The following is a 24,039-nucleotide window of genomic DNA, read 5'->3' as shown; positions in this document are numbered from 1 at the left end:
TAGGGAAAATGTATAGACGTCAACATAATTGACACGCCTACTGGTCAAAATATAAAGTATGATTGGCGGTTGGTTCTTGTTTACTACTCAAGAGTCAAATACATCAATTTGATTGACATCTGTCATATTTTTTTAAATCACCTATTTCTCTTTAATCAAAAGGAAATGAGCTCAAAACAATCGGATTTTAGATGTATGCATTTAATTTTCTACCTGTAACGTAACATTACAAAGGGTAATAAGCTTATTCTAGTTCATTTCAAGCTTGTTTACTATTTCCACCTCATCTAAATATGTAATTTCCCGCTATGTATGTCACATGACTCCAGATGCAAGCAGTTCTGACCGCATTTCTACAGAGCTCTACAGGGCTAATTGACAACCACGTGACCTCGGTTCTCTATTTTCATTGGTCGAATCTTCGCACTAACTACGAACTGACCAATCAGGTGTCAGGATTTTTTACCTAGCGCTCCTGCATTGCTCTTTGCATAAGTAGCGTGGGTCTATGCGTTTGTATGCAGCGAGCTTGAAGTGCCATAGGATTTGTACGTGGACTTTCTTGGTGAGTTTTACACTTATTTTCTTGTAGGAAATAGTTGGAAAAAATCTGCAAAATATTTAGTGCAACAGAATAACATTGGTTCTCCGTATTGCTTAAATTTTGTGGACTTTTGTGTGTTGAAAATTAATGAAATCGAGATTCTAAGGTAAGGAGTCGGTGTCAATCCGACTTTTTATTCTGTCTGCGTGGGGCTATCGCCATGATACATCCCATATTGTTTTGTACGTATGGCTATGGAAATTTTGGAACTGACTCAAAAAGCGACCAGATTTCTTCGTTTTCATGCATTTTCTAAGTATCGCATTTACATATATCTTTCCGCTAGAATGTTATCTCTTTGCTGTCTAAATATGAATTATTTTCGATTTTTTGAAAGAGAGATATTTGAATTTTTCTCCACCTTGTCCTTTGTCTCACGTTGAAAATGCATACCACGCTATGTAAAAATCTACCATTTCTCTACGAAAAACTGCTATAGCACCCACTATACAGGCCAGTTTTCCCATACAAACCTATGGAGCTGGACTCAACTATCATCTAACTTTTTCTCTATTAAATAATTTTTATATCCAGGGCAAAAATGGGATTTGAGATCGTATTTAAAGGGGACTTTCATTGATGGGAAAGATAAGAGGCGGTTTTGGGTGTTGTTTTGAGGCTTTGTTTGACCTCATCGAGCTGCCATGTTGTGCTATGCTGTAGTTTTCAATGCTTCGTCTCTGTATATTGCTCCTATACTACTAACTTTTCTACATAGAACCCTATGGAACCCATACTAAACCATACTAGGAGTACTATGGTACACACTGATGGTAAAATTTTGTCCAATTTTCGAATATTTTCTTAGAATAAGAGGTGAATATGTTGTGATACGATTATGGCCGAGTTGTTGTTTGGTAATTTCCACCATTTTTTGCGACGTCAATCGTCATGAGGTTGCATTTTCGAGACTTGATGTCGATGACGGGACCCATGCCAAACGCTATGGCAATACTCCACATGTCCTATCGTATTGTTTAGTGTACATACACTTCCAATAGCCAAACACCAACAAAGTTTTCATAGTAAATTGGGATTATGGGGCTAAATAAGCTATCATTTGGAGAGATTTTAGCCATTTTTTGGGTACCGTAGCGGGTGTGGCGTGCCTAATTTGCATATTTCATTGTGATGTAGTATTTACGTCAGCAAGTATTTTCTTTTATTATTTTATGGAGTCCCAATCAGTTTCAGTTTGGTCAGCCATGCGGCTTTGTTGGGTGATCATGGTGAAGGGGCATGCGGTGGGGGACTTTTTGTTGTTTGGGGAAATTAGACTTTGTCCTTGTAGTGGCAATTGCTGATTGAGACTTTCATGAAATAGCATTTTGAATAATTTAAAATTGATCTTTCAAAGATTTCATACTGCATTTGTTGAATTTATGGACAAACTTTAACGTTTCAATTTCAGGCACGAAAAAGGCTTTTGCGCATTATGTGATGGAAAACCACTGCTGCAGGCCAGGCCCGACTGACCTTGATTTTGGGGACAAATAAATTTTAAAAAAATAGTAATTTTCACATGCACTAGAAAAAAAAAACCCGTTTTACGGGCCCCGGTTTTTTAAAAGATTTGTCAGATTAAAAAAAAATTAGAGGGTCATTTAGCCTCTTCTAGTTGTAAAACCTGACCGATCATACTTGGAATTTTGAAAATCCATCCGTGAAAGTAATTATGTACCCCCCCCCCCTCATTTTTGTTAGAAATTTACAACAAATCTGCAAATTTTAAGCTAAATTTTGCCCAAAAGGGTATTTTCACATTGATTGACCCCCATTTTCTTGGAGCCCATTCTGAATGACACCCCCTCGGCCGGGTATTCATGCATGTCTTGGAACTGGAGTAAGGCTAGACCTTTTATTTTAGTAGGATCATTCAGGTATTTTTAGCAAATGACTCTAAAATCAGGGTTTTTTTTTCTCGCTTCTCAAGTTTTTTCAGTCTAAATAATTTTTGTCAACTCAATCCACTTTTGTCCAATAACAGTTGATTTTACATGCATACAGCAGTAATTAATTTTAAAAATCCCAAAAAGGCGGGTCTGTTGGGCCCTATTGGACACGCATAGAACTCTTGGATTGGGCCGCAGGTGTTGAATTAAACTTTAGCCTAAATCAGTGTTCAAAATGTACAGGCAGATGGGGCCGATTAGCCCTAAATTTTGTGAAACGCATGCGCACGAGCAACTTTTTGTACAACTGCAAAAAGTAGCCATTATCCGACTCAAATGGCTACAATTGGGCTGAAGTGGTAATTTTAAACTTTTTGTACAGCTCCTTTTTTGGAGCCTATGTTGCTTGCTTTAAAAAACGCAGCCCATTAAGAACCAAGTGGACAATTTCATGCAGGTGCGGTGATCCTGTCATTTCACTGCTAAAGAAAACTGCCGAAATGATGACTTGGGTTGACTTTTTTTAAATAGAATCGTTCATGAACATGGACCGCCTGAGGCTGTGAGACTTGCTAGTCTCTTGCCTGCTCTCAAGCGAGGGGCCAAATAATAGTCACAGGGTACCACTGATTTCAATACAAACGTCCAGCTAGATGTGTATCGATCGATGCTCCGAAGAGATCAAATTTTCATCATTTTAGTAAGTAAAGCCAACTTCATAAATTGATATCAAGATGCATGTATCGTATGTTGGGCCCTTTTACACTTGATTCTGAGTTTCCGTCACATATTTTCAGAAAACGAACACAGTAACTTTTTCATTAAAATGCAGATATTTTTCATTATTTATCAGTCAAAATGCAGAATTAAAATGCTAAACCCAATAAAGAAAGAAGGCATGCTCCAACAGGTTTATTCACATGATTCAAATTCAGATTGGATTTCAAGAAAAAACAAATGCACACATTATTTACCCCCAGCCCCAAAACTTGTTTTAATTTTTGAAAAATCGCAGTAAAAATTCAAACGCGGATTGTGAATATCATATGCGGGCAGGTGACAGGAAACTCAACAAGCTTAAAGGGCCTTGCAAGATTTTTTTTTTTTTGAGCCTCATGTACTCAAACTTCTTATTCTGACGTTTTGTGCACTGAATACCGAGTGTAAAGAAACAAAAATTAATCATGCGTAATGTATATATCCCAGGTCTATCCTTGACACTGGTTTTTGTTTTTTGAGCATGCTCCGAATTAATGAAAATATTGAGGGTTGCTTAATGCTTATTATTGCGAAGTGAGAATATGTAAAAAAAAATAATAATCATCATTAGTGGACATTATTTGTTTGACCTTCTTTTTAGCACCCTCCTGCCATACACCCCTGCATGTAAAATCTGCTCTCTTTTTTTTTCTCTTTTTTTGCGAAAGTGGATTGAATTGGGCTGAAAAAATGTTAGTTGAGAAAAAATTACAGAAGGGTCATTTGCAAAAAAATAAATTAGGCCTACCCTACTTAACTTTGCTAAATCTTTTCTTATTTCTTTTTTTTATCGCAGATTATTGTTAAAGACTAGCAACTCAACATGGGTAAAGCTGCTTATGATCCCAAGAAGCCGAAGGGCCGTTTGTCTGCATACGCTTTTTTTGTACAGACTTGCCGTGAGGAGCACAGGACAAAACATCCAGGGCAAACCGTGGAGTTTGCTCCGTTCTCCAGGAAGTGTGCCGAAAGGTGGAGGGTAAGATGGATTTTTAAGTTGAGTTCTTGTAAGCCTACCTCAAAAAAAAAAAAGAGGAAAATTTGCATCCATTGCTTGAATGGATTTTTATGGATCGCATTCCAAGTCCTTGGTCGTCTGTTCGTTGTTTAAGTGGTTTTTTTTTTAAATATCGGTCATTTGAACTTTTTGTTTAGCATGTATCTTACGAATTACAAATCTCCCCCTTTCTCATTTGTAATGACACAGGGCATGGGCGATAAGGAAAAGAAGAGGTTCCAGGAGTTTGCCGAGGAGGACAAGAACCGCTTCAAGAGGGAGATGGCAGGCTACAAGCCACCCGCTGGAGAAAAGGTCGGCAAAACCGGCAAGAAAAAGAAGGATCCTAATGCACCCAAACGTAATCTGTAAGTCAACTTTTGGTTACAAGTGTGTGATCCAACCAGGGTTTATGTTTTGCAAGTAAAAACAGCACTTTCTAAAATGTCTCCGACAATAAAATTAATCTTTTAGATTTTTGACCCCCCCCCCTCCTGCAAAAAAAAGGACAACAGCAGCAATAAAGAAGAAAATTTCATGGGTTGATTTAGAATGGCATGTACATGTGTGGTTAAAGTCCCTTGCAACTAACTTTGTTACGATCCCATCCCACATTCCTTAAGTACAACTTGGCTTTTTTTGAGTTTCATGAAATATTTTAGATATATTTTTATATTAGATTTTCAAATCAATGTTTTTGCTTTCCCAGGTCTGCGTTCTTCTTGTTCAGCAATGACCATAGGGCCGAGGTGAGAGCAGCTCATCCAGAATATGGTGTAGGACAGGTAGCCAAGGAGCTTGCAGAACAGTGGAAGGTTATATCTCCCAGTGCAAAAGCCAAGTACGACAAAGAATCACAGGAAGGCAAAAAGCGATATGAAAAGGTAGGTATATAGGAAATTTTTAGCAAATTTCCCTGGCAACTTGCAGCTCAAACAAAACATTCCAGGCACGCACTCGGGTCGGCGCAAAGTGTAACACTTGCAATGCGCAGTGGGCGCACGGTCCAGTGACCTAATTTGGTTGATCTCATGCAAGTTGTTTTCACCTGTCCCTTAGTTGTTTTTACCGGCATGATGTAGCTCCGTCCCGCCTATACTGACACTGTACATAATGCATAGTTGAGAACAACCGCCTTGTGATGATGGGTGTAAACATGTATGGTACTACATGTTGATGCTCAGCTTGAGATTCCAGTACTGCATCCCTCTTTTGTTTGTGTTTTCACTGATTGAGTTCAGTGAAGTTATCAAGTTAGGCCTGAAGAAATTTGCCCTGAACTTCCACCTCGTTTGAATTTTGTAATGTTTTTTCTTCTGTAGGCTAAGGCAATTTACAAGGAAGCAAAGGAACTGAAAGAGAAGTTAGAGAACGATGTGAGCTTTAAAAACTTTACAAAGCACAAAACTGAATTTGGAAGTGGTCTTTGGAATTGCTTACTACTAGATTGAATATCTAGGGCAATCTGAAGATGACTACATTTTCTTGTTTGTACATGAGACTATTTGCTTTGATTGCAGTCAATTCTTCAAGCACCTTCCATTTTTTCATGCAGCTACATCTTCACACCACTTTTTAGAATTTCTACATTTGGCACAGAGAAAAGCAGGCATTTTTTTTAAATCCAGCATTACTAGAACTTTGCCATATAACCATGATGTTATAAAAAAAAAATCCAAGTATATATACCACCTGACACGTTCCTGCCATCTTATTCGAAGGCCATCATGAGTGATGGTACTTGATCCTTCCCTAATGGTTGATTGGTCACCAACAGAGGGCACACTACATGTAGCACCCAGAAGTGGAAATGTTTAATTGCAGAGGAGATTTTTTAAAAGATACCATTGTAATAGTTCTGGAGTTGATATTTGCTAACCTAGAACTGAAGGAGTGTTCAATGGTCCACAAACAGGATCGCCGTTTTAAAGTCCTATAAATATCCTTGGCACTTGTTTTGTTTTGTTTGATGTTAATGATGTGACACGTTATGCTGTCAGTATCTCTGAAATGTTTGTCGGTCTGTCCCTGATATTCATATCACGTGTAAAATTTTTTAATTTTTTCTTGTAAATTTTCAGGCGATGGAAGCATACAAAGCCAAATTGAAGAACAAGAAGCCGGAAACCAGCTCATCCTCGTCATCGTCAAGTTCATCAAGCTCCAGTGAAGATAGTGATAGTGATTAGATTCAATGTGACCGGACATTCTCAGCCTCGCCTCAAAATGTGTAATCTCCACCAAAATGAATGCAGCAAATTTTGCTGAATTAAAATAATGCATTGGATATGTGTGGCGGACAGCTCTTTCTTGAGGCCTGCCTAGCTGATACTTAAGCCGCTGATAAACTTTCGGCTTTGCTGTCTAAATAGATGTCTTGTAAATTTTAAGAATTAGCTTTGACCTGACTGGTCGGGACTAAATGATCTGCGCCACTATTTGCTCACCATTGACTTAACTGTAAGAAATGAAATCTTCCAATTTGGTGGACAATTCAGTCTAAGTAAACCAGTCCATTTGGAGACGCATGATCATTTTTTATAGGGGTGGAACTGTTCATTCCTGGGTGTATAATGATCTGGCATTTGGAGAATACGATTGGCGTTGTAAAAATAAAGTGACATTGTGTTCTCCCATTGCCAAGAATAAAAGTTGTGTATTTGCAGTTTTTATACAAGATAACAGATTAAAAATGTGTGTTTTTATTTGTTTACGAAGGTTGGGGAGGGTGTGGTGGGGATATTGCAATGGAGGGGTGGGTTGAGGGAAAAAAAAGTTTTTAATTTAAAGACAAATTGCCTTCGAAATTGAATGAATGGTGGCAAATACTTGCACAATCAATTGATCAAAAATTATACTGTCATTTATCCAATTTAAAATCCCAATGAATTAAAAATTGTGAAGAACCCATGTGACATTGCTATTGGCATCATTATGGTTAATCAGATTAACCATAGTTGCAAATAATTTTTCAATTTATTTGAGATGCTTAACATTACTACTCAACTACAACGTTACGGATAGGATGCAGCCAACACTATTTAGCTTGTTCAAGTTGTATCGATTTTGACTTGGGACCAGTAGGACAGTTCGGTGAATTGATGAGACCAGTGGGTACCAGACCAAGTGCTCAGTCTCAAGTCATTTGCCAGTTTTTGTTTTCAATCTAAAAGAGAAGCAGAATCCACTGTTATTTACCTGTAATTAACTGCATTTTTTCCCATGGGAGGGGAGAGGAAGTATTCCACCATGTTATTTATTTGTAGATACTGCCAGGGTGTTTTTTTTTTTTTTTTATGGGAGGCGGAGAGGCAAGTATTTTTTCACTGAAAAAAAAACCAAGAGTAGTAAGTATTGTAAATGTAAAGACAAGTTTGCTGTATATATATGTAGTATGGCTTTAATATTATAACAAAATTGGGGTGAGGGATATTTTTACAAATTTTGAAATATAGTGAATGAGAATAAAATTGTACAGATCACATCTTTGGCTTATTTTAATTTTTAATTTGCTGATGAAATGAAAACATAACTCATTTTTTGCCAGTATTATCCAGAGTGTCAATAATGTGGCTATTATATTTAGTCTTTTATGATCTTGGAAAAAGTACCGGTACTGTTATAGGTCCACGTTTTATGATATATTAATAGCCGCATTTGAAGTATTTCCGACATTTTTGGATGCGCGTTGTCAAACCAAATAAATTTGACTGTTCATGTGGTTAGAGAAGTGAAAATCGGTTTCATCTCAATTCAAAGATGTTATTGCAGTGCAAAAGATGGCGCCCATTTCACTTACACTTTACGAAGCTTGAATTCTCGAAATCGCTTGCAAGTTCCATTTCACTGAACTTACGAACGGTACACTTCAGTAGTAATAGGGATTTACTAAAGGACCCTTCGTAAAGTTACATCAAGTTTAGGGTATTCGTAATTTTATTTAATGGTTAATTGTTTAGTGAAATGGACCCCAGATGTGGATGATTATTGATGGTAGATGAAATTGTTTTTTAAGCAAAGGAAAATGATTTAAAATACAAAACACACAGCTTAGCTATTTTAGGCATATATTCCACAGTAACTTGCACTGCATTGCAATGTGCTAATCCATCGGAGGTCTCCAAATCCTTCGTTAATTAAATTAATTTGGGGGCAATGGAGTTGGCGCTTGTATCTAGTCTGTAGAATGTCCTTTACAAACAATTTGGCTATTGTTGATCTGATTTGCTTATCGGGTCATTTTCCTTTGCTCACACTTGCATTCACTTATAAAGAATCATTCTGTGATTTGTTATATTAAAATTTCCATGTGTTGAATGTATCATGCTTTTGAACGTTTAGTGATGTAAAACGATTAAAAAAATAAAATAATGCTTGTTTTTAACATAAAAATAAACAGGTTTTTTTTGTTTCATTTTATTGGTATAGTGTATTAATTCCTTTTGTATGTATTTAGGGCTAGGCCTTTAAGTGTTTGATTGGCGTGACCCGTCCAAACCTAAAAATAGGCCCATTTTTTCCCCCAGAAAAAAAAAAAATCCAAAAGTGAAAGTTTTTTCAAGGCCTTTATCAAACACAATTTACAGCTTTGAAAGTTGTACCTACACTATTTTGTTACGCCAATCAATTTTTTCAGGCCTTGATGGCCTAACTTTGTATGAACCTCCTTTCAGTGATAAATAAGCATATTATTAGAAGGGGCGTTTGATTACTTAAAACTCACAAGGAATAATAAGTCTGGTCAGTCAAGGTCGGAACAATTACGCACTCAATTGTGAGATATTAATGACATCCATTTGCGTTTGCCTTTTTACAAATGACTGGATCACACACATCCCATATTCATGAGGTTATTAAGTTTAACCAATTTGTGGGGATCCGTATGCAACTTGGTAGCAAGGGCAGAGGTACTCAAGCCAATTTCTGAGTTCCCGCCCGTCCTTCGCCACCCGAGTCGAAATACCCGAAAAATGCAACTTGGGGCCTATCAGTAGGGATGACCAGCACAAGAACCCACTCCTTTGGACACCTTTTATGTTTACCATGCAAGACTGAACACACAGTCTCAATGGAGCTATGCACACAGAGACATCTCCCTACACTGACCAATTTCACAAGACCAGATCTCCGAATGCCTTTATGAAAACCCGTATTTATATATTTGTATGAATCATGTAATCCATTTTCAAGGAGTTTTTGAAAATAATGAATTTGAAACTGGAAATTCAAATTTATGCCATTTTTACTTGGTGTCCATAATCTGTCCAAACTGCCTATTCAAAACACGCATATTAAATTGGCCATAACTTCAGAACCATTTATCCTATTGAGGTCATTTAAAGACTGAAATGCTCTACTTGAGGGGGTACTACACCCCTGCCAAAATTTATGCCTATTTTTGCATTGTTCTTAATAATTATAGCGCATTGGGGACAAGTAATATGTGTATATTATAGGGCAAGGACTACAACTACTGCACTATAAATTTTATTTCAGCACATACAACAGTTGTGGGGTTACAGTCAAAAATGAGGGAAAACCAATATTTGATCAATAAATCAATAACTACTTGCTTTGAGTTGCTGAATTTTCAGTACAGTAGTTGTAGTCCTTGCCCCTATAATATCGTATCTTACTTGTCACAAGCACAAGATTTGCTGATTTGCAAATGCATGTCAAGCAACATTTTTTTACAAACTGACAGCCTAAAGTTTTTCAAGCAATATTTTAGCTTAAAATTGGTCCCTTTTTTTTAAATCGACCAGCTTGATTCAGGCAATTTTTTTAACCCCAAGACCTTGTGAATGTGATTGAACTTCTAACCTAAGTTTCATGCTTGTACCGACAAGTGCACGATAAAATATTGCAAGTATCCACTGCAAGTACTAAACTGCACACAAGTGTCTTTACTTGGTAGAGAGTCCACTAAAGTTTTTTATTACTTCTGTAGTGCGAGCTGTGCGCCAAGCGTACACACACAAGAGATAAACAATCATGCTGCATGAACTGCCTTTTGAGGGAAGTGAGAGCAATCTACTGCTCTCTTTAAATGAATCTGATAATAAGAGTGATTTTAGCTCTCCTTTTTTGACCATTCTCTCATTGTAAATGCTCTAAACAGCTCTCCTGGAAGGCTCCAGAAGAGCTATTTCATGCTCTTCTGCAAATTCCAAAAGACAGTCCCTGCGCTGATTGGCTGATCAATACACTTGACAACAAGTTAGTTAACCCATTGGTTGTCGGTGCGACACGTAGTAGGCAACCTTGTAACTTATATGTGATCGCAATTCAACAGCGCATACCTGGTCCACGAAAGTAATAAAAAATTAACTTCAAATCATTAAATAAATTTTGACGCATTGGGATCTGCTGCACCCTCCAATATAATCCAAGTTACAAGCATTTGAATGGGCGAGAACAAACTGGGGGAATTCTGTACATCCAAAGAGAAAACCTTCCAAGAAGTGAAATAAATTTTTAGTCAATTTGCTGTGAGCTGACTTGGGCAGAATTTTTCAGAACCAACTACTGGCATCTGAAAACATATACTGAAAGGTCTGTCCTCTAAATGAAAGCTCCACAAGCATTGGTTTTGTGTTATTTCATCAGCTTGCATGAAAGCATATCTTATTGGCAATCTTGATTTTTTTTCCTTATCATTACAGGTTATTAGAGACACACATTAACAACTCAACATGGGTAAGGCTGGTAAGGATCCCAAGAAGCCCAAGGGCCGTATGTCTGCATACGCTTTCTTTGTACAGACTTGCCGTGAGGAGCACAGGGTAAAACATCCAGAGCAACAGGTGGAGTTTGCTCAGTTCTCCAGGAAGTGTGCCGAAAGGTGGAAGGTAAGGTTGATAGGGCCATAGATTCAAAACCTAAGGGCTTGTAGGGCCCTTAAAAGATGTCGCTCATTGGCTCAGATTTCAAGTGTAGCATTAATTATCGTACGCTATGAAATAGAGTAAAGATTATAAGAACGCTCCGTCTGAAGATCAGTCCGTCCTTCCTTCATTGTAAAAAATTATTTCTCAATAATTGTGTTTGTAGTCGCTATTATTTATAAGGCAAAAAAAAAAAAGGTTCGTCTCAAAGCTTTGCTGGCGTTTGTAAAATCACGATTTGACAAAAAACAAATGCGGAAATTTTTTAATTTAAAAAAAAAAAAAAAATTTAGTTTAAAAAAAAAAAAAATTCTCAAAATACCATGAAAAAGTCCGAATAAAAAAAAAATCGATTTCGCATTTGTTTTTAAATTTCTCGTGAGCTTTGAGACAAACTTTTTTTTTTGGGCCTAAACAGGAATAAATGTAATAGAGTTGGTATCATTGTGCGACGTTTTTGTTAAAGTTTGTTCAACAGAAAAATTATATCAGATTATGTTTTACTTTTGACGTTATGTTTGTTAATTGGTTTTAATGGTTAAAGTTTCTTTTAGTAGAGAGTAGAGAGAAACTGTAAAACTATACCATTGATTTAGAAACACAGTATATAATTGTTCCTGATTTTTCAATTGAGTACACACTCTGTTATTAGCACCTTTTGTTAAATGTCTTTGACTAATATCAGAGCTGGACTAATATACTGTGAGTAAATAAAATGAGAGCTATAAAATACAATCAATTAGGCCAGGCAAATATGTTGGGGAAATTGTAATATATAATACACCTACCCATCATGCAGTGGGAGTTCTAATGATATTTTGACAAATGCAATCACACCTACACTCAGAAGGGTACTTAGATCAATTTGCATTGTGGGATATGATGCCATCAATCCCATGTCTAGCCACTAATCTACACTCATAAAACTAATATCATTAGATTAAATGGCCATTAAAATTGAGTTGATGAACATAGAATGTTATACATATATGCAATGTCAAATGGGGGGGGCAAGGGTATCATTTTTTCAATCAATTTAGTATCCTTTGTGTCGTTATCATTGTACAATAAAAATTCCTTTAAAAAGGGAATGGGGCTCCCAATGGGAGCTTTGATGTGAGATGCTGAAATCCGAGGGGGGGGGGGCACTCCCACTGTGAAGGTGACGCGTATGTGTAGGGCTGTTAAGACCCCCTTTTTCACCAAAAGACCCCATTACCAGTACATGCTGTGTAAACCAAAGACCCCATATATTTCCTTTAGATCTATCACCCAAAGACTTTGAAATGACAGAGCCATTTGAAGTCATTTAGAACTAGAAATTCAATTTTCGAGGCTTCTTTAGGCTCTCTCACAAAGACCCCATTAAAAAGTCATTCTCACCCAATGCCCCCCCCCTTATAATTTAGATCCAAACGGATCTACTCTCTCAACCAGTGACCCCATATTCTGTACATTTTGGTCTCCCTGAATGCCAAAAACCATGCTCTCACACAACGTTATAGGCCATACATGCAATGTTAAATTGGGGGGGGGCAAGGGAGTATCATTTTTGCAATCAATTTAGTATCCTTTATATTATGGTATTGTGTCGTTATCATTATAGAATAAAAATTCCTTTAAAAAACAACAAAAAACAGTAACAATCCTGTTGACCCTGGCTGGAGAAAATTATAAACGACTGCAAATTAGTCTATGAGTAAATTGTAGGTCAATGAATTATGCAAACCACACAAAATAACGTTGCACAAGCCAGTGATCTCCTTGCAATACAAACCGCACAAAATAGCGTACGATACGTTAGGTGGTCTACTTGTTGAATAATGTATTTGTAATTTGTAAATTAAAATAAAGATAAATTTATTCCTTGCTGCAGCTGTTTATATATTTTTTGAGCAAAATATTCGGATTTCCTATTTGACGGATGAATAAATCCATCTCCCCCTTACCAACCCAAGATGGTTTCCAAACAAATTTTGAAATGCCATTTTTGCGTATTTTTGATCAATGATTCACATTTGAGTAACCACTAAGACATTTTAAATTGGTACAGGACATGGGCGACAAGGAAAAGAAGAGGTTCCAGGAGTTTGCCGAGGAGGACAAGAACCGCTACAAGAGGGAGATGGCAGGCTACAAGCCACCCGCTGGAGAAAAGGGCGCCAAAGTTACCGGCAGGCGCAAGAAGGACCCTAATGCACCCAAACGTAATCTGTAAGTCAAACTTATATGGTTACTTTAGAAGTGTGACCTGACCAGGTCAAAGGTAGCTATAAGAGGGAGCATTAAGAATGCTCATAAGAATTTAGCATTCTTACAGCTCTCATCCAATACCAAGTATACACCAATCCAACTAGGCCATTACTGCGGTGTCCCCCGCATTGGAACAATTGTGGTTCCATCAATAGAGGGCCAAATACAGCTTCTCGGATTGGTGTATACCAAGTATGATATGTGTAGATTCATCAATTAGATTGGTTTGTGACACTTGCTGTGCAATTTGATATATGAGAATTGTTTTCAAAATAGCCTCCTTGGTTCAGATCCCTGCCACAAATTTTGAACCTTTTTGTTTGCTTGTGATGTAAATGTCATTAAAATAATGTGCCAACCAAATAATGTTTTTCTTGGTCTTTAAATTGGACTAAAAATTGGACAAGATGTGTCTAAGGGAGGACAGTTTTTATGGTCTACTGAGCTCAGCAATGCTTTGCTGTCTTCGATAGCGCATTGTATCGGAGAGGTACCTGGCTTTTATCAAACCCATTAAAGCCTGTAGCAAACTCTTTTAGGCTCCGCTCAATTGACAACTCTTCTCCGATACAACGCATTGACCAAAATATCGATCGAATCAATTTTACGACCATGCTTGAATTAACAACCCCTTGAAACCTAATTACACCACTTAATGTAAACATAAACTTACACACATTATTTACTTTCTATTGAGCGCAGACACGACCAGAGACATGCTTATTTAATGACCACTTGAGTAGTTGATAAGTGGGTCGTTATGTACTTACTGAACACAAAGAAAATTGATTTTGGTTTTACCATCGACCGTGTTTATAATCCTGCTGCTCTGCTGAACGCTCCGATAGATATCAGCAAACTCGTATACTGTTCGCTTGTTCCTATCGAACGCTCTAGCATACATGAACCATTATCGAAGACGGCAAAGCATTGCTGAGCTAAGTAGACCATTAAAAACTGTCCTCCCTAAATGTAATGTCTTAAAACTTGCAATGATGGTTGTCCAGTTGAATACTAAGTAATAGATTTTCAAAATATGATCAATTTATTGTGTGTTGCTTTGCCAGGTCTGCGTTTTTCTTGTTCAGCAATGACGCCAGAGGCGAGGTCAGGGCAGCTCATCCAGAATACGGTGTAGGACAGGTAGCCAAGGACCTTGGAGAACAGTGGAGGAATGTCTCTGCTAGCACGAGAGCCAAGTATGAGAAAGCAGCACAAGAAGATAAAAAACGTTATGAAAAGGTAGGTGTGCTGTACATAATGCATATTTTGTGTGTGCGTTAAGGGCTGGGGTATGAACGTTTGGACAGTATTTATTTTGGGACATTAGAGCACATCAGACATATCGAATTGCATTCTGAATATGAAGAATGTCATTCTGATATCAAATAATTTTGATTTTTTGAAATTGCAATTTAATACACATTTTATGGCAAATCATTAAAATTGATATTTTGATATTTAACAGTACTTGAAGTAAACTTTATAAATCTGATGATTTACACTTAAAGTGTATGTAGGTGGGATGAAAAGCCGACGATCAATTGAAAATTGTGACCTTTCGTATTGAAGATATGGATTTTTTTTCCCAAAACACTATAAAAAAATAGGTCTTTTGGGAAAAAATCCATATCTTCAATATGAAAGGTCAAAATTTTCAATTGACCGTCGGCTTTTCCTCCCTGCTACATACACTTTAAGATTTATATAATTTACTTGAGGACTGTTATATATCAAAATTTGAAAAATATCAAATTTTTATAATTTGTCATAAAATTTGTATTATATTGTGATTTTAAAAATGAAAATTATTTGATATCAGAAAGACATGCTTCAGTATTCAGAATGCAATTCGATAGGTCTGAGGTGCTCTCATGTCCCACAAAAAATACTGTCCTAAACGCATAATAAACGCTCATTTTGGATCCCTTAACTGCCTGAACAGGTTTAGGGCAACAAAGCCCCATCTGCTATAGCTGCCACATGTCATGTATAGAATGTACAAAATATCCAAATGTCTTTGCGGCAGCTATTCTAGATGGGGCCTTCTGGTCGTAAACCCTCAATGTTCAAGGAGGCTGTTGTTCTTAAAGTTGTTTAGTATTACGGAAGATGGTTTTGACATCGCAGTTGTGAAAATTGGGCGAGACACGTCATATCTCAGGCCAGGAAGTCCGTCATTGTCCAAATCGAAAGTGACAATTGATGAAATTGTCAATGGTATGCCAAGGCAATCTGTGGATGCTGGGTTTCTTGTGCCGTTGGATAACAACATTACACAATTACAGGTCAAAAGGTCATTTTTCAAAAATGTGCCTTTGTCCCCAGAGTGATGAATTTTGATGCAATTTCAGAGGAGTGATTCCACACAGGTACTAGAGAATTTGTGGTGATCGGTAGCAATGGCATAAAATTATATCCAACTAACTGGTGTTGGGTTCCATTCCAAAGTTATGGGATCATTGCATATTTGCTGATGTGGTGCACATTAGTATCCATTCATTGGTTACTGGTTCAAGACTAGGTTCAAAAACCTATTTTGAATTATGCCATAGGCTTTGTGTTGTGATCATTTCGATCAGTGGTCCGTAACCAAGAAACCGTGAGCATGTTGACCTAGCAACTTTCATATCCAAATGTGCACTGCACCAGCGAATAAATGATGCAAGAGCTTAGATAGATGCAATGCAGGGATATATAATTGCTTTGAATGGAATTTCATGAAACTTGTGGAATAACCAATAGCCTTTAGTTCAGCAACAATTTTGGAAATTCATCTGAAGTTAAGATTTTTAGATTTTAATGCAACTTCAGAGGAGTGGATTCCCAGGTAGGATCTCAATTTGGGGTCGAATGCCATCAGGCATGGAAATTGAATCTTTAACATCCCGACACTGGTGCGAGTTTATTAGAAAAGAAAATGTACTTGTGAATCACTGAGTGAACAGATAAGAAAATGTACAAGTTTGTGAATCACTGAGTGGCCATGCATGGTTTGACTACTTATATTGCATGTACACTTCATTTTTAAGGCAACTGAACCCGTAACTTTAAAGGAAGTCTCCGGCAATCACAACATTATTCCTTAATTATCAAGCACGATTCACATGGTTTTATTTAAAACAAACTCATAGTGACCATAAAAACGAATAAAAACAATGACGTCCCAGTAATACAATGAAGGCTGACGACAATTGGAACACAAATAACCATTACGTCATTGCACTTAGATAATTTCGGCGCGGGAATTTTGAATAGCGCGTGTTGAGAGCTGACTGTTTTTATTCGTTTTTATGGTCAATATGAGTTTGTTTTAAATAAAACAATGTGATTCGTGCTTGATAATTATTTTTCTAACATATACTTAGGCATAATGTTATGATTGCCGGAGTCCCCCTTTAAAACTTGGTGAATTATAATAAATAACAATACTGATATGAGGGGTCATTTTTGCAGCATGAATGGCCATTCAGTAACTGACTTTGCTGACATGCTCTTTGTTTTGATGACCGTGATTGACTGAAAGAGGGCAGTATTTTAATTGTTTTGGTCAGGGTGGGGTAAGTAAGTAAATCACGCCAACAAAAAAGCCGCCAATTCTCAACTTGCAAGAATCAAGGATTCTCTTCAAATTCTGCAGCGAGACTGAATCCAGATGGATTCCTGTGCACTGTCACAAATTTCTAGGCCTGGTCATAGGGGTCATTGTTAACAATTGCATAAAATCAAAGTGTTGGGGTCCCATTCATTGGTTCTAAGGTCATTTATAATATGGAATAATTTTCGTACAATTTATGCAAAATTAAAGCATGCAGTTCATGACAGGATGGGGGATATTGCTGTGATGGATTTTCATGAAAATTTGAGGTCAAATTAGTACAGATTAAGATTTTCATGAAACTTAGTGGAAATAATCTGCGTAATGTGCCCAATTTCAACTGGGGGTCGAAAGTAGTACAACAAAGGCAACATTTACGGTTCGAGAACGGCCTTAAAATTTCCACATTTGCTTCATGTGATGAGTGTGGAACATGTAGTCTAACTGAAAGAAGAACAAATTTAGTCTAAACTACCTGTTGTTCAGTTCCAAATTCCAGTGATGCATTTATTGCCATAATTGTTTGTATTTTCACTTGCCATAAATATGCATGTATACCTTGTTTGAATCTCAAACTTTTCTTTCTTCTGTAGGCTATGGCAATTTACAAGGCAACGAAAAAAGATGAAGAATCCAATGTGAGCTTTTAATAATACTTTAAAAAAAAAAGAATTTAGAAATGGTCTATGGAAATGCCTATTATTATACTTGAATATTTTTTTTCGTATACCATTTTCAAAGTTCTTTGCACTTAACCATATTATTTAGGGCAGCTGAAGGTCACTTCGTCTTCTCGCTTTCCATGCACAGACATCGTCACACTTTTTTTAGGGAATTTGGCACGTTTGGCTTTTCATTGCAGTGAATTCTTCTCATGCACTTACATCTTTACAACATTTTAGGGAATATGGCCACATGTAAAAACTAACTATATAATCCAGTAATCCACTTTCGCGTGTTATATATTTTTTGGCTGTTATACTTGGTTTCATATTCGTGAAACATTCATCAGTGTTCAAATTCTTTTTCAGATCCAAGTAAACTGTTACTCGCTTAGAACTATTTTAGCTAGATAGAGGTAGTCATTGTGACGTCAACCATATTGTGGGTACAGAGTGCTTTGTTGCTAAGGTTGACGCTTGACTGAAGAGGTGCGTCGCGCACTGCGACTTCCGCGTAATCGGGGGGCGTAATGTCTAACGCATGACGTGCAGAAGGGCAGTACCCACAAGATGGCGGATCCTGCGGAAAAGGCTGACAGCCTCTTTTATCTTATCACGCTGTTGTGGTGTTTCTAGATGTTTGAAACAGGGGATATTAATAAACATTGTCTTGGCAATCAGGAAGACATCAAGACCAAACAGTGTTGCCATTTCATCAAACGTAGGAAAACCACAACTGAATGATAAGATCCCTGATATGAATATAGAAATATTTCCGAATGAATACCGTACTATTTTACTTGGATTTGAAAAAGAAACTTCTCTTCTTATTTATTGTTTCAGGTTATTTTTCTAACAAAATATTTGAACTAATATAATATACTTTATGAAGATTCCACAATTGTTAACAATGACCCTGAAGTCCTGAGAAACGTGCACCCCAAGATCAAAATCCATTGCATTCTGTCTCGGAAATTTTTTGTTCAAGAAAAGACAATCCTGCTTCTTTCTCTTGAATTGATGAAGTTTCAGGAGAAAACGTAACGAGGACAGTCTCTTTATCCATTATGTCCCAATATGGACCTGGAAAATGCTCAGTTCTTCCAAGAATAAATCCTTTAAAATATGAAGACCTGATCTATGTTGACAGCTTGGTGTTTTATGCCCAAGTTGCTGGCATAGTAAATCAAACAGACCTGTGATGTTTGTCCCCGCTGATTGAGCTTGTTCGGAAAGGGGACTATAAAATGAGTCTCTGTTTGTGTGTGCAAAATATGCTTTTGATGTTGATGTCTCCCCACATGTTTTTAAATGATGGATTTAAATGGCAATTGACACAATGACTGTTGTGTTCATTGATGTCAACAGATGTTAAGTCAAAGGTCATTTGAGGTCATTTTATATTCATTATCCTTTTCCCTTCACATTATTGGGGGGGGGGGAATAATTTATGCAGCGCGTAATTTACTTTATATTTACTAATCTACTCGTATTTGTTGCCCATGTTAATTTTGTTAACACATTGTTGCTTCGGCGAATTGCATCCCATGGATAAAAACATGGCTTATTACCAGGGACAGGCGATTTGCGCGTAAAAAAAATAGCAAATTGCGCGGAACTTTGTTTTTCAGTGCAAATCATGTATCCCTAAATTGCGCGGAAAGAAAGTTCCGCGCAAATCGCCTGTCCCTGCTTATTACTCCCCATCTTCATTACATTACTACTAAGGCACTACTACTATAAAGATTGCACAAAAAGTAACACAGCTGTTATAAATACACCTATAGCTTCAGAACTAATAATTGTTTTCACAATATTGCAACATAGAATGAAGGATAATTTATTTACGCGCATTTTGATACCCCAATCGTCCAATTTCGTTCAATATTAACAACACACCAGTGTTTTGAAAGAAAAATACCTGAATTTAAAAATTGCAGCTATTTGTATATCAGCGCGAAGATAATAGAGGGTTTTACGTGCTACAATGCTGCGTATTAACCATTGATCGCTGTAAACTGCACTGCAACTTTTAAATTCAGGTATTTTTGTTTAAAAGCACTACTGTGTTAATATTGAACGACATTTGACAAATGAGGTATCAAAATGCGCGTAAATAAATCGCCCTTTCTATGTTGAAATATTGTGAAATCAATTATCAGTTCTGAAGCTATGCGTATTTCTAACAGCTGCGTTACTTTTTGTGCAGACTTTATTTCCCTAACACTTATTATATACTATGATGTGACACATGTTGTTGCGTCAAGGCAAGAACATTGTATCTTGGTGTGTCCATTTGTTTAATTTTTAGAGACATTGCGATTTCCAAACATAGCATCGAACGTACGTGGAATCTATTCAAAATCCCGTCAAGGGAGACTGATTTTGAATAGATTCCACGTACGTTCGATGCTATGTTTGGAAATCGCAATCTCTCTATTAATTTGTTTTTTAACTTCAAAATAATGTGTGCATTTAACCTATATTTTCATAATCCATTCATAACTCACATTTTGCTCAAAATGTCACTTAAAATGTTCCTGCACTGACTCAACAATGAATGCTTTCCTAAGTGTTTGAATGTCTTTACTCATACCAAGTTGTTTGGTTTGTTTTTTTAACGTTTACAGGAGATGGCCGCATACAAATCCAAACAGAAGACCAAGAAGAAGCAGGAATCAAGCTCCTCCTCCTCCTCATCGTCAAGCTCAAGTTCATCAAGCTCCAGTGATGAAGACAGTGATTAGATTGTAGAGACATTCATAGCCTCATCTACAAAAAGAAAATTGTCATCCCCCACTAAATTATTTTAATGCAGCAGTGATTTTGCTGAATTAAGATTGAATCAGTCGTGCATTAACTTAAGTGGGCGGAAGAATATGTTTTCCGAGGCATTTCTTTAGGCGCTGATAAACTGTGTTCGGCTTTGTTGTCTAAACTTGATGGGAGTCTTGTCCTGTGTTGTAAATTTTTAAGAATAGCTTTGACCTGACTGGTCGGGACTATTTCTAGTGTGTCTCTCTATTTGCTCAAACAGACTTAGTTTTGTCAACCCCCTAATCCCATTTTGCTAGATTGAATTAAGACATTATTGATGTTACCTATTGGGAGGGGAAAAGCTTCCAAGTGGGTGGGTGATTGAAGGTCTTCAGAAACCAACCTGATGTGTAGAGACTTGTGGAAATTTATAGGGACACAAATATTGACAACTGCATTTTGTATAGTGGTCTGACAGTAGGAGGGTATGATTGTAATAGTGACATTGTGGAAAAATCCGAGTGTTCTCCTATTGCCAGGTATTATACCCGTGTTTATACATTAGTTTTTAAAACTAAACACCCGAATATTACACAAATGTGCATCTTTAATTCATTTACACCAGTTAGGGGAGGGTGTTGTAAGAATTTTAGTTATTGCAATAGTCCGGTGGATATTGATGCACTTTTTTTCCTCTGTAAAGACAAGTTGCCACTAAAAACGGATGATGGGAAAATACTTTCACAATCAAAAATTTAAAAAGTTGTGTACATTGTGAAGAACCCATGTAACATTGCTATTGTTGGCAGCATCAATGCTTAACTAATCATTGATTGTTATAAATAATTTTTCAAAATGCTATATAACATAACTACCCAACTCAACAACAATGTTATGGGTAGGATGCAGTCAGTAGTACAATGAGTGACAGCTTAAGTGTAAAGTATTTGTAGCTTGTTCAATTTGTATAGATATTTTTGACTTGGGACCAGTGAGACAGTAAATTGACGAGACCAGAGGGTACCAGACCAAGTGGTCCGTCTCAAGCCATTCGGCAGTTTTTTGTTTTGTATTTTGTTTTCAATCTAAAAGAGAAGCCGCTCCCCACCCATGGAAAAAACACAGAATCTACTATGTTGGGGATGAAATCAAAAATCGACCAGTGGTTGACCGCCGGTTTAGTCCGGTTTCTATTCTAAACAATGGAAACCGGACGGAACCAGCAGCCAACCATTGGTCGAATTTTGATTCATCCCTTGTTTGTAGATACTGCGGGAGGGTAGAGAGGAAGTATTTTTTCACAGAGGATACAAAAAAAGTAGTGTGTATTGTTAAGACATTCAGTCTGTAAATATATGATGTAGTAGGACTTAAGGGGGGGGGGGGCATTTTTTGAAATAGTGAATTGAACAAATTTGTACAGGTCACACCTTTGGCTTATTTAATATTTGCTGATAAAAAAAAAAATTTCAAAAATTTGAACCACCTTGGCAGTATTATCCAGAGTTTCAATAATGTGGCGGTTATATGCTTTTATAATCTTTACTAGGGTCGCATAAAATCGCATTTAATGCGCGATGCCAAACCAAGTAATTCTGAAATACTCATTTGGTTGGAGAGGGGTGCTATTAAAAGTAATTACATCTCCATACCCTGATTTACATCTCAATTCAAAAGTGCCAAAGATCAGAAAAATTCAGAATTTTATACCGGATTTGGATGATTATTGATGTTAGATGAAATGGTTATTTTGAGCAAAGGAAAGTGAATTGATACAAAACATACAGCTTAACTATTTTGGGTACGTTTCACAGTAACTTGCAATGTATTAAACCATCAGAGGTCTCCAAATCCTAAGTTAATTAAATTAATTTGGGGGGAAAATGGAGTTGTCGCTTGTCTCAATTCTGTGAAACATGTATTTAAAATGGCTTGCTATTCATCTGATTCACTTATATTGGGTCATTTTCCTTTGCTCAAACTTTTATCACTTGCAAGGACTCATACAGTGATTTGTCTTTTTAAACTTTTCTTGCGTTTAATGTATCATGCTTTGTAAGTTTAGTGATGTAAAAGGGTTCAAAAAATAAAATGTTTTTAACATGAAAATGGATGGTTGTTTTTTGTTCTTTTATGAGAATCGTCAACTTATTTAGCAGTAGGTGCCTAGTAGACCTGTTATCGACACGTGATTTCTAATTCAAAACTGTTGGAAAAAAATATGACAATCAACACATGTCGAAACTCGTAATGAGATCAAAAAAATGCTGAAAAAGTTGATAGATAAGCTTAAAATCACACCGATATGAATTACGATCACCGACTTACGGTGTAAACACACTTCCTGGTTCGTTCTACTTCCGGGTTAGGGTCAACTTTGGGGGGTAATTTTAGAATTTCTGATGAAAACATGATCGTACGGTAAGCTTTAATATTTGGACAAAATAGCATGGAAATTTCATTTTTTTCTTTTTTGATGAGTGTCGAAAAAGGACAATTTCTTTTGAAGTGTCGGATTTAGAGCCAAATCAACGATAATATGACAATCGATAACAGGTCTAGTGCCTAGTGTTAGAATGGGGAGAGACTGGATAGGTCTGCTTGAAATGTCACAGGCTATCCTGTTAACTATGATGAGCATGGCAACTGTTTCTTGAAAATGTACACTAGCCATTTAAATGTTTTCCCAACTTTGACAATATTTGGTAAAATGCTAAACCAGTTGTGAAATTAAGAATTATAATGCTGTGCGGTTTATTATTTACTTTATTCAGGGTCATTGAGAATCTGTTAAAGCAAAGATTCTTGGGGGTGACATTGGTCCACATTCTTATCAAGCAATTGGACGAGAAGAGTTGAGGGGACTTACTGTGTGGGGAACAGCGGGCCCTTGTTTACAATGGATATACAACCAGGAGCTATAATACCTTGTTGATCGCTCTTGGGACCAAGTAAACATTGGTGAAACTGACAGAACTTCAAAGAAGAGAACTAGAGAATGCCAACAAGACACTGATTCTGGCAACTGAACACAAAGAATTACTTGTCACAGGGGAAGCTGCCTCGTGAGTGGAACAGAATACTCAAAAAGAACCCTGACCAATCTGTTCTCCACATAGGAAGTTCCCTTAGAGCCACTACAGACTTGGTGCATTGGACGTAGAATATCTGATGTAACATAGCTACGTTATTTAATCCAGTCCCATTCAGTTTCCAGTAATGTTCAAAGTTCTAACTAATGTTTGATGACGTAAAATTGATAATGTTATGTAGAATATCTGGTAGAAATATATCGATTTTAAGTCGTCAAACTTTCGTTAGATATAGAAGTTAAACATAACTGGAAATAGAATGGGAATAGACTAAATAATGTAGATGTTACATCGAATATTTTACATTGTCGAATAAAGTCTGCAGGGTCACTTGTTAACGTCAATTTTATACTGGTATAGTGTGCATTGCTATCGGTAAAGTTTGGCTTATACAGGGTTCAAAACAAATGCCCCCTAGAATTACAAACATTTCTTTGCACAACTTGACATACATTTTGTTGATTTGAAAAATTTTAAAACATGTGAAGAGGAATCTTTTTGCTACCCTACAAAGTTTTGTTCAAAAATAATCACATTT

The 24,039-nt window shown here is 36.8% G+C and overlaps 2 protein-coding genes across 4 annotated transcripts; both read left to right on the top strand.

The window, feature by feature from the left end:
• Nucleotides 1-414: 414 nt before the first annotated feature.
• On the top strand, nucleotides 415-22,518 carry LOC140160722 (high mobility group protein DSP1-like). Of its 2 annotated transcripts, XM_072184020.1 has the most exons (6): nucleotides 415-565; nucleotides 10,918-11,103; nucleotides 13,193-13,353; nucleotides 14,460-14,634; nucleotides 17,584-17,628; nucleotides 20,283-22,518. In XM_072184020.1, the coding sequence occupies exons 2-6, from the start codon at nucleotides 10,948-10,950 to the stop codon at nucleotides 20,397-20,399; spliced, it is 654 nt and encodes a 217-aa protein (XP_072040121.1). In that variant the 5' UTR covers nucleotides 415-565; nucleotides 10,918-10,947; the 3' UTR covers nucleotides 20,400-22,518. The 2 variants fall into 2 exon arrangements, with proteins under 2 accessions (XP_072040121.1, XP_072040122.1); XM_072184021.1 differs by lacking the exon at nucleotides 17,584-17,628.
• LOC140160723 (high mobility group protein DSP1-like) lies at nucleotides 588-8,648 on the top strand. 2 transcript variants are annotated; one of them, XM_072184023.1, is made up of 6 exons: nucleotides 588-710; nucleotides 4,052-4,234; nucleotides 4,463-4,620; nucleotides 4,962-5,136; nucleotides 5,575-5,628; nucleotides 6,334-8,648. In XM_072184023.1, exons 2-6 carry the CDS (start codon nucleotides 4,079-4,081, stop codon nucleotides 6,439-6,441), a joined length of 651 nt encoding a protein of 216 aa, XP_072040124.1. In that variant the 5' UTR covers nucleotides 588-710; nucleotides 4,052-4,078; the 3' UTR covers nucleotides 6,442-8,648. The 2 variants fall into 2 exon arrangements, with proteins under 2 accessions (XP_072040124.1, XP_072040123.1); XM_072184022.1 differs by lacking the exon at nucleotides 588-710 and adding an exon at nucleotides 3,040-3,196.
• Nucleotides 22,519-24,039: the final 1,521 nt, after the last annotated feature.

This window comes from Amphiura filiformis, chromosome 9 (genome assembly GCF_039555335.1).
Source record: "Amphiura filiformis chromosome 9, Afil_fr2py, whole genome shotgun sequence".
Taxonomy (NCBI): Eukaryota; Metazoa; Echinodermata; class Ophiuroidea; order Amphilepidida; family Amphiuridae; genus Amphiura; species Amphiura filiformis.
This window is presented reverse-complemented; position numbering and strand designations above follow the sequence as displayed.